This window comes from Scardinius erythrophthalmus, assembly GCF_964197995.2.
Source record: "Scardinius erythrophthalmus genome assembly, chromosome: 14".
NCBI lineage: Eukaryota > Metazoa > Chordata > Actinopteri > Cypriniformes > Leuciscidae > Scardinius > Scardinius erythrophthalmus.
The window spans coordinates 19,053,887-19,069,032 of NC_138234.1; the positions used below are offsets into that span (position 1 = coordinate 19,053,887).

At 34.2% G+C, this 15,146-nt stretch overlaps 1 protein-coding gene across 2 annotated transcripts; it reads right to left on the reverse strand.

Annotated features, from left to right (window-relative positions):
• Positions 1-10,256: 10,256 nt before the first annotated feature.
• s100b (S100 calcium binding protein, beta (neural)) lies at positions 10,257-13,012 on the reverse strand. 2 transcript variants are annotated; one of them, XM_081383734.1, is made up of 3 exons: positions 12,448-13,012; positions 12,039-12,206; positions 10,257-11,323 (listed from the first exon to the last, which is right to left on the reverse strand). In XM_081383734.1, exons 2-3 carry the CDS (start codon positions 12,174-12,176, stop codon positions 11,174-11,176), a joined length of 288 nt encoding a protein of 95 aa, XP_081239860.1. In that variant the 5' UTR covers positions 12,177-12,206; positions 12,448-13,012; the 3' UTR covers positions 10,257-11,173. The 2 variants fall into 2 exon arrangements, with proteins under 2 accessions (XP_081239860.1, XP_081239861.1); XM_081383735.1 differs by having other exon boundaries at positions 10,258-11,323; positions 12,439-12,472.
• Between the last annotated feature and the right edge of the window lie 2,134 nt (positions 13,013-15,146).

Here is a 15,146-nt window from a genome sequence, read left to right on the forward strand (position 1 = left end):
CAGTTTTATTTTTTAACCCTGATTATAACAATATGGAGGAAAACGATAAAGTAGGCTACAATATATATCTATATCTATATCTATATATTTATATATATACAGTACTGTGCAAAAGTCTTAGGCATGACTCCCCCCCCCCCCCCCCCCCCCCCCCCCGAAAAAAATGGTTTTAAGTCAGACAGTTATTTATATCTTTTGCTGTAGTGTGTCAGTAGGAAATATCAGTTTACATTTCCAAACATTCTTTTTGCCATTAATTGTAATAATCCAGTGAGATTTGTGTATGCACAAGGAGTCTGACAACATCCGGTATGATCTGATCTTACCATCATCGAGTCCGTCTGTGATTACATGAAGAAACAGAAAAAACTGAGACAAACTAAATCCAGAAGAACTGCGGGAACGTCTTCAAGATGCTTGAAGAAATTACAGCAAAAGATATAAAAACCATTTTTTTGGGGGGGGGGGGGGGGTATTAACATGCCTAAGACTTTTGCACAGTAGTGTATATATTATTATTTTTTAATGAGCACGAAGCCTTTGCATCAAAACTGCATCAACTTCTTTAGTGTCATTTTATACTGCATATACACACTGTCTTTATTCCCTGACGCGCGTCTCCTGTCAACATTGCTCTGTATCTACATGGATAGATGCCACAACTCTAAGACTCTACCAACCAGTAAACCCCTCCTCTTAAGCCAAGGATTGTGGGTAACTACTGGGATCAAATTTGGTCAGCATCAACCGTGTCCCTATACTCTCTTCTTTAAAGCCAAAGGCTCGCCTGTCCTTTTGCGACTGTGCCTTTTTTATTTTGCCTGAAAGACTCTTTGATGGGCTTAATACATTTAAGGGCCCTCTGCTCGAAAAAGACGGCAGACAGAAAAGAAAAAGAGAGTGGAAAGACGACAAAATAAAGCATCTTTTCTAAGAAACAAGGTCCCCGAGGAGAATACAACCTCGACTGCATCTAGCCACACATTTGATTGTCCCCAGTGTGTGTGTGTGTGTGTGTGTGTGTGTGTGTGTGTGTGTGTGTGTGTGTGTGTGTGTGTGTGTGTGTGTGTGTGTGTGTGTGTGTGTGTGTGTGTGTGTGTGTGTGTGTGTGTGTGTGTGTGTGTGTGTGTGTGTGTGTGTGTGTGTGTGTGTGTGTGTGTGTGTGTGTGTGTGTGTGTGTGTTCGTTCTATTCTGTGGCATCCCACAGTCACCCTAGAGAGTCTTGTAAATGGACACTGCAGTGCAACAGTTCCACTGCAGAACTGGAGGAGTAATGTGTGTGTGTGTGAGGATTGAAAACCCCCCAACGTCAACAAAGATGCAAACAAATCTATGACAAATTATTTGGCTTTTCATTATTCATAACATATAGCTTACTAATTATTAATTAGTTTCCCAGTTGCTTTTCATGGCGGAAAGAGGAATGTGTGAATTTGACTTGTTAAAACTCGATTTCGACTTCCACAAGGGGAAATGAAAACACTTGTGGTAAGAAAAAAAAACTTGATATCTTCTTGAAATGTGTGAAAAGTGTGTGTGTGTTTGTGTGTGTGTGTGTTTCTGCACTGTAAAAAGTGATCAGTTGACTTAACTTAGAAAAAAGTGAGGAAACCTGTTGCCTTAAAATTATTAAGTAAATAAACTTATATAAAGTTATGCGGAATTGTTGTTCACGTAACTTAATTTTTTTTAATTACGCATAAAGTTGATTTACTTTAAGTTAAGTCAACTGACCACTTTTTACAGTGTGTGTGTGTGTGTGTGTGTGTGTGTGTGTGTGTGTGTGTGTGTGTGTGTGTGTGTGTGTGTGTGTGTGTGTGTGTGTGTGTGTGTGTGTGTGTGTGTGTGGCCAAAAGTTTGGAGTAAATATGATTTTTTTTATGCTTTTAAAAGAAGTCTTTTATAGGGGCCGTTTACACAACACCATTTTAAACTAAAAACTGGAAACTTTTTCTGTGTTTTGGCTGTTCGTTTCCACGACAGCAGCGTTTTGGCGGCCTGGAAACGTGAGCTTTTGAAATCGGGTTTCAAAATGCACTTGTTTGAAAACGAGACCGTTATCGTCTCTGTGTAAACTACAAAAACGCGAATTTGTGAAATAAGGTCGTTTTCGAGGATGCGTGTGAACGGGGATCGTTTTGACACACGTCGGTATGCGAAAACGCAAAATAAAAACTTTTTTTCATTTTTACACAGTCGTGTAAACGTACCCTTATGCTCACCAAGGCTGCATTTATTTTATAATAAAATACAGTAAAAACAGTCAAATTGAGAAATGCTACAATTTGAAACTACAGTTTTCTTTTTTTTTTTGATACATTTTCAAATGTAATTTATTCCTGCGATTTTTTTTTTTTTTTTGCAGCATCATTACTCCAGTCTTCAGTGTCACATAATCCTGAAGAAATCATTCTAATATGCTGATTTAATGCTCAATTATTTTTATTATTGATGCACAATTATGAATAACATATTAATATATTATAATAATATTTATTATACTATAATAATACTACTACTACTGCAGTTATTCATTTATAATAACAATAATGTTATTGTTATTTTATGTTTTATTTATTAATATAATAATTTTTGAATGTTTTATTATTTCATTGTTTTTTTTAATAAATTCCAGCAAATTACTGTATTTTAATGGATGAAGCCTTGGTGACCATAAGAGACAGCTTTCAAAAGCAATTGAATTTTATTTTTCTATTTTCACATTTCAACAAGATATTTTAACCAGCCAAAATAAGTTCTGATATATTAAAAATAATTATTTTTTTTAAAGTTTTTGCAAGACGGTGTAATTATTTTAAATGTAATGTATACAGATGTGATGAACAGTTCGTGCTTCAAAACTGACAGACTTTGCTTTGACTCAGGGATAAATCGCAAACTATTTTAAATTAGGTCGCAGTGCGGTTTGACTCCAGGGACTCTGTTATTGCTACAGGCGTTTCTGACCTCGACCAATCTGACTTACACAAGAACAATAAAGCCGAGCAGCAGAACGGCACAACAGAGAAACTCCTGTTATAAATAAATGTCAAAACTTTTGAGGAAACCATTTATAAACCTGTCATCAATCTCCTTCCAAGGTGCTTTGAACTCAGTAATGAAAACGATAAGGAAGTTATTTTGATGCTGCACATGTATGGCTAAAATTGGTCAGGGTCACAGATGCACAGATTTTTTTTTTTTTTATGTGAGCGTGTGTGCAAACATACACAACTTAACGTGAATCAGATTTTTCACCCATTCGACAAAAATCTGCAATTGGAAGTGTGATAATTGCACACCTACTTTCACGACTAAACGTTATCATGCCATTGTTTTTAAAACACTTTAAATTGAAATGTTGTTAAAAAAGCAATGTAAAAATTGTTAGCTTGGAATTTGTGTTATATGAATGCCGATTACTTGTAATCTGGATTACATAATCAGATTCCAAAAATGAAGTACTTGTAATTAGATTATGTTGGTTACTTTTTTATTGGTTACGTGATTACATTAATCAAACAATGGCAGTAAAACATTCATAATTTATTGATTGTCCCTAATTCTTTTTCACGTTTTAAGTTTTCATTTTTAAAAAAGCATATCGCTAATATACATTGATAAAGTCTTCTAGTTTTGTGAAAATGCACTCTATTAATTATGAAATTGGCTATAATTACATGGTAAATTGAGAAGCCTACTATGGGAAACCTTGACATAATCTAATGTTTAATAAACTTTGTTAATAAACATGTTGTTGATAACCAAAAATGGAATATATTTTCTTTTGTTCTTTGTATTTTTATTAGGGCTGTGAAGCCCAGCTGGCAAAACTGAGATGAAACCTTTTTATTTTATTAATAACTACTAACAAAATATTTTTTTACAAAAATAACACCACACAGGCATTAATAAACACCTAATGGATCAGATTATGTCAAAAACTCAATTTCGACCAAAAGTGGAGATAGAACCTTATAATTCTAAGCTCACGATATATAAAAAAAAAATCTTAAATATATACATGCATGTGTGTGTATTTATATATACAAAATAATTATACACAGTACACACATATATTATGTAAACACAAACTTTTATTTTGAATGTGATTAATCGCGATTAATCGTTTCACAGCCCTAATTTTTATGTTAATATGCATGGTGCAAGATTATTCTATTCATTTGAATGTGATAAACGAGTTAGGTCAAAAGTAATCTAAAAGTAATCCAAAAGTAGTCCGATTATATTCCCTAAAATGTGTAATGGATTACGTTACTAACAACATTTTTTGTTGTGTAATTTGGAATCAGTAATGGACTACAGTTAGTAAGTAATCTACCTAGCACTGCACTGACACTTGCAGGTGCAAGAAAATGTACTCTTCAGGATAAAAACCTGGCAAGCATTTTGGTTTACTAAGACAGCTCTGGTTGAAATCACAGCATTATATGAGCGACCTAGGTCAAACTCGCCGCTGAAATCCTGGCTCTTCTTCTTTAGAGACAATCACATCTACACTGGTGGGGTTAACCAGACTCAGCATCCAAAATAACAGCGCACTTGTTTGTCGAGCAAGCTGTAAACAAATATTCCTCTCCAAGACGGCACGGTCATATCAGAAATAGAAAAGCATAATGAATTCGGAGAAGAGCCACTCGTAGAATGCAGAAAACATCATTTCGGCACAAGAGCTTCCCATTTCCGCCTGTCCTGTGGGTCTGCTCAAGCACACGCTGGATATGAAGGCAAATATGTTGTGACGTTTCGGAGTATTGGCCCTTGTTGTGCTGCTCGCTGTGACAGATCATTTTCCGTCATTATTCCGAGCCTTCAGCGACAATTCTTTTTAAAGTGATACACCAGTATCTGGTGTAGGAAAAGATGTATCAGTGTTTAAGAGAAGAGTACAAATGGGATAAAATAATACTGTTTATCTGCATGGGGTGCTGATAGTGCGAGATGCGAAACTATGAATAAAACCATCGAGGTATCCACACGTTTACATAGACCAACAAATAAAAAAAGTGGTGATTTTTATTGAATTAAATCAGCATATCAATTGACTACTTTTAAACATTTGAATATTTAAATAAAAGCCTAAATTAAATCTGTTTATCATATAAAGCGATCAAGTTTCTTCAGATAATTTGGACTAAACCGCTCGATTCATATGGAATAGTTTTACGATCTCTTTATTAACTTTCTGAAGCATCAAAGTGGTAGTTGCGTAGCTGTCAATGGAGGGACAGAAAGATCTCAGATTTCATCAAAAAGATCTTCATTTGTGTTCTGAAGTTGAATGAATGACATGAGGGTGAGTAATTTAATGACAGAATTAAAATTTTTGGCTGAACTATATAAGTATGGGCTCTAAGGGGCCTGCCGGAGAGCCCGGGTAATCTGTAAAATAAAAATTTTATTGTATGTATTTAAGTAGATTAATTAATCACATGTATTTTAAATCTGTCTGAAAGCCTCTTCAAAAATGAAGGAAATCTTATGCCGATATATTTAGTGAAATGCAGCCAGAAAAGATCTTATAAACAGCATCGTAGCCATCTCTTTTCTTTCCCGATTTCTGCAGCGAAATCTTCATCGTAAGTCACTGTGGTGGAGGGTTAAGACCCCACTGAGGTCCTTATTGCTTTATTATTGTTACGGTTCTCCTCGGGGAAGCAGAATGCTTGGGGAATAATCGGATGGAGCATAAGTGTGGGCTCTAAGGGGCCTGCTGGAGAGCTGGGTAATTTGTAAAAAATACTATAAACCAATCAGCATCCTAAAGCAAAATAAGCACATATTGATGTCCCATTTGACCTCTTCAGATGTTTTCCAGGACATACCGATGTTCTTCAAAAAACGCACATAATATACGATAAGGTTAAAGGCCTAATGAATCGCTGGCCCGTAAGTAATACTCCAATTAAAATGACTTCCTTTCCGCCTCCCCGTGAGCAAGGGCAGGTGCTAATGCAAGACGGGCCCGCTCTCATGGAGGTCACTCACAGGCTGCTATGGGTTATGGTAGGACATCTGTTCTCACTGCTGGGGTCTACGAGCTCCTGGGGTTACTTTTTTCTTTCTTTCGCGCTCACAGACATATATATGCACGCACACACTCCCCTCCTTCCATCAGGGTGGTCACTGGAGTCGGCCGGTGTAAGTGAGTTAGGAATATTTGCAGGTGAGCTAATTATTCTTGTGCTGTCATGTTTCCAGTCGAGCGTGCAGGACTAACCCCGATATAATCCCCTGAACACAATCAGCCTTTATTTAATTTTGCTTCTCATATCATGTGCATCCATGCAGCCCCAAGAAAGCATCTCTGCTCGCTTCTGAGAGCCTTTTCTTCCCATTTAAACAATGAACACCACAAAGAGGCAGAGGTTGGGGAGAGAAAAGGGTCATTCTTTGAATTATTTGTTTGTATTTTCTGTAGCATTTTTAAACTTTAGATTTATGGAATAGTTTATTGTTTTAAAAGAGGGAAAATGTGAGGGTTAACAGTATTGATGTGTTATAATACTTTGTCTTAAAAAGAGTGAGAGGAGAGAATAAAGGCATAATGCTGCCTTTTTATTTCCATATTTTTGCTGTCCTCCTCCTCTTCTCCATTCTGTCACCTTTTGATTGCGTTTAAAGCACACTGGGTGAAAGTGTTAACCGAACGGTATAAATGGTATACGGTCCACATGGGAGCACATCGAAACCTGCCCTTATTATGCACTGCTATAGGTTCTATAAAAGCCATGGTCTATAAAATACCCATTCCCGCCTTTAGGGACACACCGATATGACAATTTTGGCCGATACCAGATAAACGATAATTCTTTCTATCTGAAAGCCGATAACCGAGATATTGGCCAATAAATCTAAATCCAAATGTTTATATCATTTTTGAGAGCCTGATTACAAAAACAAAAGTCTTCATTATTAAAAGTCATGTCCCAAGCACACAATTATGATGTTCTCATTATGCACATGGTGCACTTAACTGTATTTTCCTGTTTTGAAGTGATTCCAATCATATTTCAAGCAATTTAATATAGATAGTAAAGAAATAATCCTTTAATATATCAGCCAAATTTGCACACTGGGCCGATTACGATAATATTAAAAAGGATTGTATATCGGCCGATACTGATATGGTGGCCGATATATCGTGCATCCCTAGCCGCCTTGTAATAAGTTTAATATTTAAAAGCACTAATTAATGACAGGCTGCTGAATTATTATAAATAAATGCAAACCAGACATGATAATCCGGCCACGGTGCAAAGTGGAATTACTTAAATGTGTACATGTAAAAACTGTGTCCACCAAAACAGCATCAACCATTTAATAGGGATAGTTAGCATTGTCAAATGATAAATGTATATCAAATCAGCAATGTTTTGCACTCTCTGTTGCAGAAGGTATGCACACACACGTAGACATAAACAATCAATCAGTGACTGGCTGGCACTCACGGAGAGGTACTTGCAGTTATGCTGCATCTTGAGGGTTCTATATAATCAAAGAAGTGTTTGTCCATGATGGTGGATGTCATTAAAACACATTCTGTCTGCATCTCTCGCTCAAGACACAAGCATAAACAGCCTATATAACAAGACTACAGTCACTCAATCCCATCTCTCTCTCTCTCTCTCTCTCTCTCTCTCTCTCTCTTCTCTCTCTCTCTCTCTCTCTCTCTCTCTCTCTCTCTCTCTCTCTCTCTCTCTCTCTCTCTCTCTCTCTCTCTCTCTCTCTCTCTCTCTCTCTCTCTCTCTCTCTCTCTCCCTTCTTTCTCTTTCAAGTGTTCTCAAAGCTGCCTTGAATCCCTAATGATGGAAAGAAAATGAAAAATCTGGATGGTAGGGAAATTAATGTATGTTAATCATTGCTCAGAGCTCATGATGATATAATTTCCAAAACGTATGTGTGTGTGTGTGCTGTGTGTAATTTATACAAATGTTATTAATAATTACACATTTTAGATTTTTTTATTTTTAACATTGCTGTCAAAACTAAGTGTGATGACAAGTTACAGTAGATAGATAGATAGATAGATAGATAGATAGATAGATAGATAGATAGATAGATAGATAGATAGATAGATAGATAGATAGATAGATAGATAGATAGATAGATAGATAGATAGAAAAAGAGATGGATGGATGGATGGATGGATGGATGGATGGATGGATGGATGGATGGATGGATGGATGGATGGATGGATGGATGGATGGATGGATGGATGGATGGATGGATGGATGGATAGATAGATAGATAGATAGATAGATAGATAGATAGATAGATAGATAGATAATGTATACGTTAACAAACGTATAAATAGCTAGATAGGCAGACAGACAGACAGATAGGTGTGACTGTGTCGTCAAAAGTATCAATGTAAAATCATAGTTGTGTGATCATGCCATATTTGAATATGTTCCAGAAGTAGCAGACTGAACACCACCACAGAACTCTGTCTTGGCAGCAAGCCGAGTTCCCAAATTCTACCCTAAAGTCCAGTCCAATGACCTCATGGGACATTACCTACTGTGGGATGCTAAAAGATGCTAGTCAGACCACACAGCTGGGTAAACAAACACACACACACGCACGCACGCACGCACACACACACACACACACACACACACAGAGAGAGAGCGCCTCATTTGCTCAACTCAGCCAAAGCAATCACCCCGAGGCACTCATCCTTCACTCCAGAAATACCGTGGACACTTATTTTTATCATGCTTTATTTTTTTATTTTTTTTATTTATGCTTTATTGCATTGTCAAATAAATCCAGTGACTTTATCATATTGCGTCCACTCTCCACCTCAACACATCTCTCATTTTCTCAGATCAGAGAACGTGTGCCGGCATGGCACAACACTGCCACTTATCGGGAAGTATCCAGTACGGCAGTCTGTGATTGGTCGATACTTAAAAGTCCTTCAAACAAACTTGTATTTGTCTGTTTGGATTCGTAAAGTGCATATAAATATCTGGCTGATTTTCAAGCTGCTTACATAAGGTATTCTTTATCAGATTGGGTGTGCATATAATATTTACATCTTTCAGGGTCTTGCAGCGTGACCATTGATCTGTTAATTAGTACCCGGATGTGAAGGCCTCCTTATTGACCGTTTGTGCTGGGTAATGAGGACACCTGCGGGACATCTAAATCAATGGAAGTCACCAGGGACAATGCCAAGCAGTTGTTTAGAGGCGTCCTCTAGCTAAGGAAGCGCACGTCCATATTTTTTTCTAAAAGAGAAGGTAATTCCAAAAGATTTTCTTGGTTTATAAAGCCCAGTGAGTGCCAGTTCCTCTTCTCAAATTGCATTTAAATTACATTTTAAATAAATAGTAGAATTATTCATTCTGTTTTGAGCTATACAAAGACGGAGAAAATTGGCCATGTATCCTGCTATAAATAACATGATACGATTCATGGATAAAGAAAACTTGATTCTGCATTAATGAAGGGATCAAATTGAATTATTTTAAAACTAATGCTAGTTTTTAAAACTGATAATAGAGATGGATGGATGGATGGATAGATAGATAGATAGATAGATAGATAGATAGATAGATAGATAGATAGATAGATAGATAGACCGTAAAAATGACAAGATCAACAAGTCGACAATTATGTTTTTACATTTTAAACTTAATTTTTTAAGTTAAATGAGCTTCAACTCATTTTTAAGTCAGTTTAATGTAATTTAAGTTGAAATGACTTGCACTGCCAAGTTGATTGTACTTAATTTAAGGCAGCAAGTTTTTATGGATGGATGGATGGATGGATGGATAGATAGATAGATAGATAGATAGATAGATAGATAGATAGATAGATAGATAGATAGATAGATAGATAGATAGATAGATAGATAGATAGACTAAAAAATAACAAGATCATTAAGTCGACAATTATGTTTTTACATTTTAAACTTAATTTTTTAAGTTAAGTGAGATTCAACTAATTTTTAAGTCAGTTTAATGTAATTTAAGTTGAAATGACTTGCACTGCCAAGTTGATTGTACTTAATTTAAGGCACCAAGTTTTTATGGATGGATGGATGGATGGATGGATGGTTGGATGGATGGATGGATGGATGGATGGATGGATGGATGGATGGATGGATGGATAGATAGATAGATAGATAGATAGATAGATAGATAGATAGATAGATAGATAGATAGATAGATAGATAGATAGATAGATAGATAGATAGTAAAATTGCTCACTGCACGTTACTTGAATTTCATCTGTTCACAATTTTATTTAGCTAGTTTTCATTCCATAGTTCTAACAGTTTGGCCTCTGAAACTGATTTACCTTCTATTTATAAAGAAAGACCTTTTTCACTTTGTAAAGAAACATTCATTCATTCATTAAGTACGATCAAAACAAATTTGAGTAAATTATTCTTATGTAAACTGTTGCATTCAGTTCAACACAATCATTGGCATAAATAGATTTTTCTATGATTTACACAGAAAAACGCTTATGTTTAATGAGTGAGGCCTGATGTTTTGACATGGTTTGACATTAACTTTTAGCTTAGGTTACAACTGGAAACACAATTCATGTACTATGACAAAAAAAAAAAAAAATAATAATCTGATAGTAAAGTTTCAGGCAATTAAGACATGAAAAACACTAGTTTTGATGCCTCAAACAACATATGTTGGATGGTCATAAACATCATACCATATGCTCGATAGATTTTTTCAAAAGAATAATTTGCTTTTGTGGGTCTTTTTAAAGCACAGTGTGATTTGTCTAAAACCCCGGAACAATCCATTGTAAGTCAGCCTAATAGTCTGAAGCTAATCAGAATAAAACATTTTATAATAAGTCTGGAATTAAAATGACAAGAGCGCAACACCTGGTCCGCATTTCACTCGATGAGATTTATGATGGGCATGTCTTGGAAAGAAAATGTCTAGGCAAAATAATAGAAACATGCTTTGTAATAAATTATAAACTGGATTTGATTCTAGCAAAATAAGCCAAGCAAATTGTCATACAAGCAGCGTGTACATTCTGTCCAAACAAAACAACAATCCTAATACGGTGTGATAAAGAACAAAGCAAAATTTAAGAGAAGGAATGTATTGTGACTCATTAAACTACGGAAAATTGAACTTGTTATTTTTTTTTAAATCCGACTCATTCGTCTTCGTGGTGTTCGAAAAACTCATGGCAACAAATGGTAACCATGGTGATGAAGGTCATGAACTCCTGAAAATCGCACTCAGAGTCGCCGTCGGTGTCCAAGCTTTCCATCAAACTGTCCATTGTTGCTTGATCTTTCACTTGCTGAGGGAGATAAAGAGAAAAACCTAAGAAATACGAAAATAGCTAATTTGCTTAGCATTAAAATATTTAATCTAGGGTTGTCAAATCGATTAATCACATTTAACATAAAAGTTTGTAAATATATAAGTGTGTGTGTGTGTGTGTGTGTGTGTGTGTGTGTGTGTGTGTGTGTGTGTGTGTGTGTGTGTGTGTGTGTGTGTGTGTGTGTGAGAGTGTGCGTATGTGTGTATATATATATATATATATATATATATATATATATATATTAGTGTTGTCAAATCGATTAATCGCGATTACATAACATAAAATATTATTTATATAATATAAGTGTGTATATATATATATATATATATATACACACATATACACAAATATACTGTATATATACACACACACACACACACACACATATATATATATAAACAAACTTTTTTGTTAAATGCGATTAATCGTGATTAATCGATTTGACAGCACTAATATATGCTATTAAATCAATTTGATATATATATATGTGTGTGTGTGTGTGTGTGTGTGTGTGTGTGTGTGTGTGTGTGTGTGTGTACTTAGATGCGATTAATCGATTTGACAACACTACATTTTAATCGTAATTTTTTTACACAAAACCTCAATTTTGACAAAAATCCTTGATTGTAAATCAAATATTCTTACATTTTCAAGACAAAGTATAGGGTAAAAAAAGTTATTTTTTAATTACCTCAGTAAGAGTCGGGAATTCATGCGTGAGCAGATCCTTGAGTTCGCTCTTTTTTAATTTGTACTTGTCGCCTTCTTTCGACGAGTACTTTTGGAAGGTGTCAATGATGGTTCCCAGGCAGGTCTCTAAGTCGGACATCTTAATGTACTGTAGTGCGTTCGACGTTTTCTGGAATAATTACAAAAAGCACAAAAATGTTTGAAACCAATTTCAAGCTGTTTAACTTTTCCCCTCAAACGACTGTAAACGTTTAAGTGTTGGAGCAATTTTATGGACCATTAACTTTCTTTCTGTTTTTCACTTGTGCAAACACATTTCTAGTCATTATGAAGTTAGCTTTGCAGTACGAACGCTTGCAGCGAAATAAGCTGTAAAACATTGTAATGATATAAAAACTTACTAGACTTACCAGCAGAGAGCTTGTCAGAATGAAGCGATTCGGAGCCGAGTGAGATGGGAGTCTATTTATAGGTCTGTAACAGAGGGGCCTGTAGCTTTGAGATTCTGACCTGTCAATCACCAGAACTGACCAATGAGCTTCTGACCTTGTTCTCACTCCACTACACACATATTCAGAGTGAGATACAAAGATTTGAAGATCAACGCACACACAAAGTATAACACTTGTCTGGACAAATTTAAAGTAAAGAAGTGAGTGGAAAAATCTGTTCCGTGAAATAATGCCTTTGCTATCATGCAAAACTTTCTTTACATGAAAAATTGTCTCGTAAACTTTAAATTAAATTGTCTGCATGTTTTTGATGTTTCTTTGGAAACATCCAGCTTTTGTCCTGTCAGTCTTTTCCAAGGAAATCAAACAGTCTTCTTTTCTATACATTGGTCGTCTCGTCGTCTCACTCTAGGCCGTGAAGATATGTTCACAACTTTTTTCCCTCTTTTTTGCTCTCCTTTTGATCTTTCCGGGAAGTTCTGTTGCCCATAAGCGCACACAAGTGTTTTGTTGTCAGGCATCTGGGTGGACGACAATAGTGTGTTTGAGAGGAAGTGAGTGGTGTGGCATGTTAATCAGCCGATCCTTTTCTGTTACAGAATTGGCCAGACGTGTGTCCTAAACACCAGTGGACTATTAAACAGTTTTGACACCGAGACAAACACTTTTTTTATTTATTTATTATTATATATTAACATAAATAAATGAATAATTTATTTATGTTAATATATTATTATATATTGTATGTATTTTATATTTAATTGATTCAGTGTTTGAATAATAAAATTAATAACAATAATCATAAGAATAATACAAATAATAAGTGTTATTGTTGTTGTTGTTTTATTGAGTTTCTTTTTACAACACTTCAAGGTTGCTATACAACAGAGAATGAAAATAAAATAATGAAAATAAAGTTTATTTTCATAACTATGAACTCAGCTATATATATAAATACTGTATATATTGAAATAACATAAATTGAATAACAATAATAATAACAACCATTGTAATTGCTTTTTAAATGTGTTTAGTGTTGCTATTATTATTATTTACAGGCAGTTTGCATAATAATAATAATTTTATTTACAGAGTGCCTTTTTAGCATGACAACAGAAAATGAAAACTTGTAATCTGCTTGTTTTATATATATATATATATATATATATATATATATATATAAACATCAAAGCAATATAATTTCACAACTATCAATATTTACTCTTTTAACAATATATAAATATGAATAACAATAAATATAAATAACAATTATCTAATGCCTATTGTAGCATGTTACACAATATTATAAAAATGAAAAGATGGTTATGGATAATAATATAATAAATTCTTTGAATGTTTATGCCTTATGTTTTAACTATGAATACTTTTAACTACATACATATTATAATGTATTTAGTTGCACTAATTACTACTATTGTTCTAGGCGTATATAAACAGTGAAATCTGAAGTCATGAAGTCCATATTAAAATGAAGAGGTGCATGGGAATGCAGTCACGGGGCACTACGATCCTTCACTCTCCCGTCCCACTCCTCCCTGGCGTTTGCCCAGCGGGCTGGACGGTTGGCGATTGCCGGACAGCCTTTATTCCGCCATAATAAATGTGTCTTTGTGGCCTCATATAGGCAGCACAAGCAAACTGTTGTTGACAGCAAACACTGCATCTTGTGTGGGGCTCGCTGTCCTGACGGCCCTTCTCTGGGGTCAGATGGATATAACGCCCCATGAACAAATCAATAATCCATCTCTCTCCCTCTCTATACTCATGTGTTGATTTGTTCATCACATTGCAATCTGGGAGTGGACTGCCTCAGATGACTGTTCAATTATGGGTGCTGAATTGTTTTGCAGTGATGAATCAGTGATCTTGATCCAGTCTAAGATGTGTGGGTCAGGTTTATAAATAGTTTTTCCATTTTTTTTTCATTTTGGGCACTGAATTTCCATAAACAGTTGAACATTAACTTAAATAATTAAATTAAATTAAATTTATTAAATAAAAATAATAATAAAATAATGAGACCATTTTATTCTTAATATTAAATGAAAAAAAAAATGAATAAATAAATGAAATAAAAAATAGTTATACCATTTAAACTTAATATTAAATGTCCCTAAACAATTGAACATTAACTTAAATGAAATTATTTAATGAAATTAAAATAATAAATAAAAGAGACAATTTTTTTAAACTTGATATTAAATTAAATTAAAAAACAAAATAAATAAAATAAATTTAAACTTATATATATATATATATATATATATATATATATATATATATATATATTTAAAAAATAATAAAATAATGATACCATTTTAAACTTTTAAAACTAAATAAATTCATACAATAATTAATAAATAAAATAAAATAGTGGGACCATTTCATAGTTAAATTGATATTAAATCAAATTAAAGTAAAATAAATAAATAAATAAATAAACAAACAAAATTAATTTAGAAATTCTTAAAAAGAATCAATAAATGAATTCTTTAAAAATGTAATAAAATGAGAGCCTTTATCAGTTAGTTAATATTAAATGAAATGAAATTAAAATAATTAAAAAAACGAAATAAATTAATAAAATAATAACATAATATGAGGCACTTTAACAGTTAAAATTTGTAATAAATCAA

Bases quoted from the DNA above. Each gene is read 5' to 3' on its own strand.
- s100b (XM_081383734.1), bottom strand. From the start codon at position 12,176: ATGTCCGACTTAGAGACCTGCCTGGGAACCATCATTGACACCTTCCAA. The intron at 11,324-12,038 runs GTAATTAAAAAA...TATCTCCCTCAG, and splicing joins AATTCCCGACTCTTACTGAG to CAAGTGAAAGATCAAGCAAC.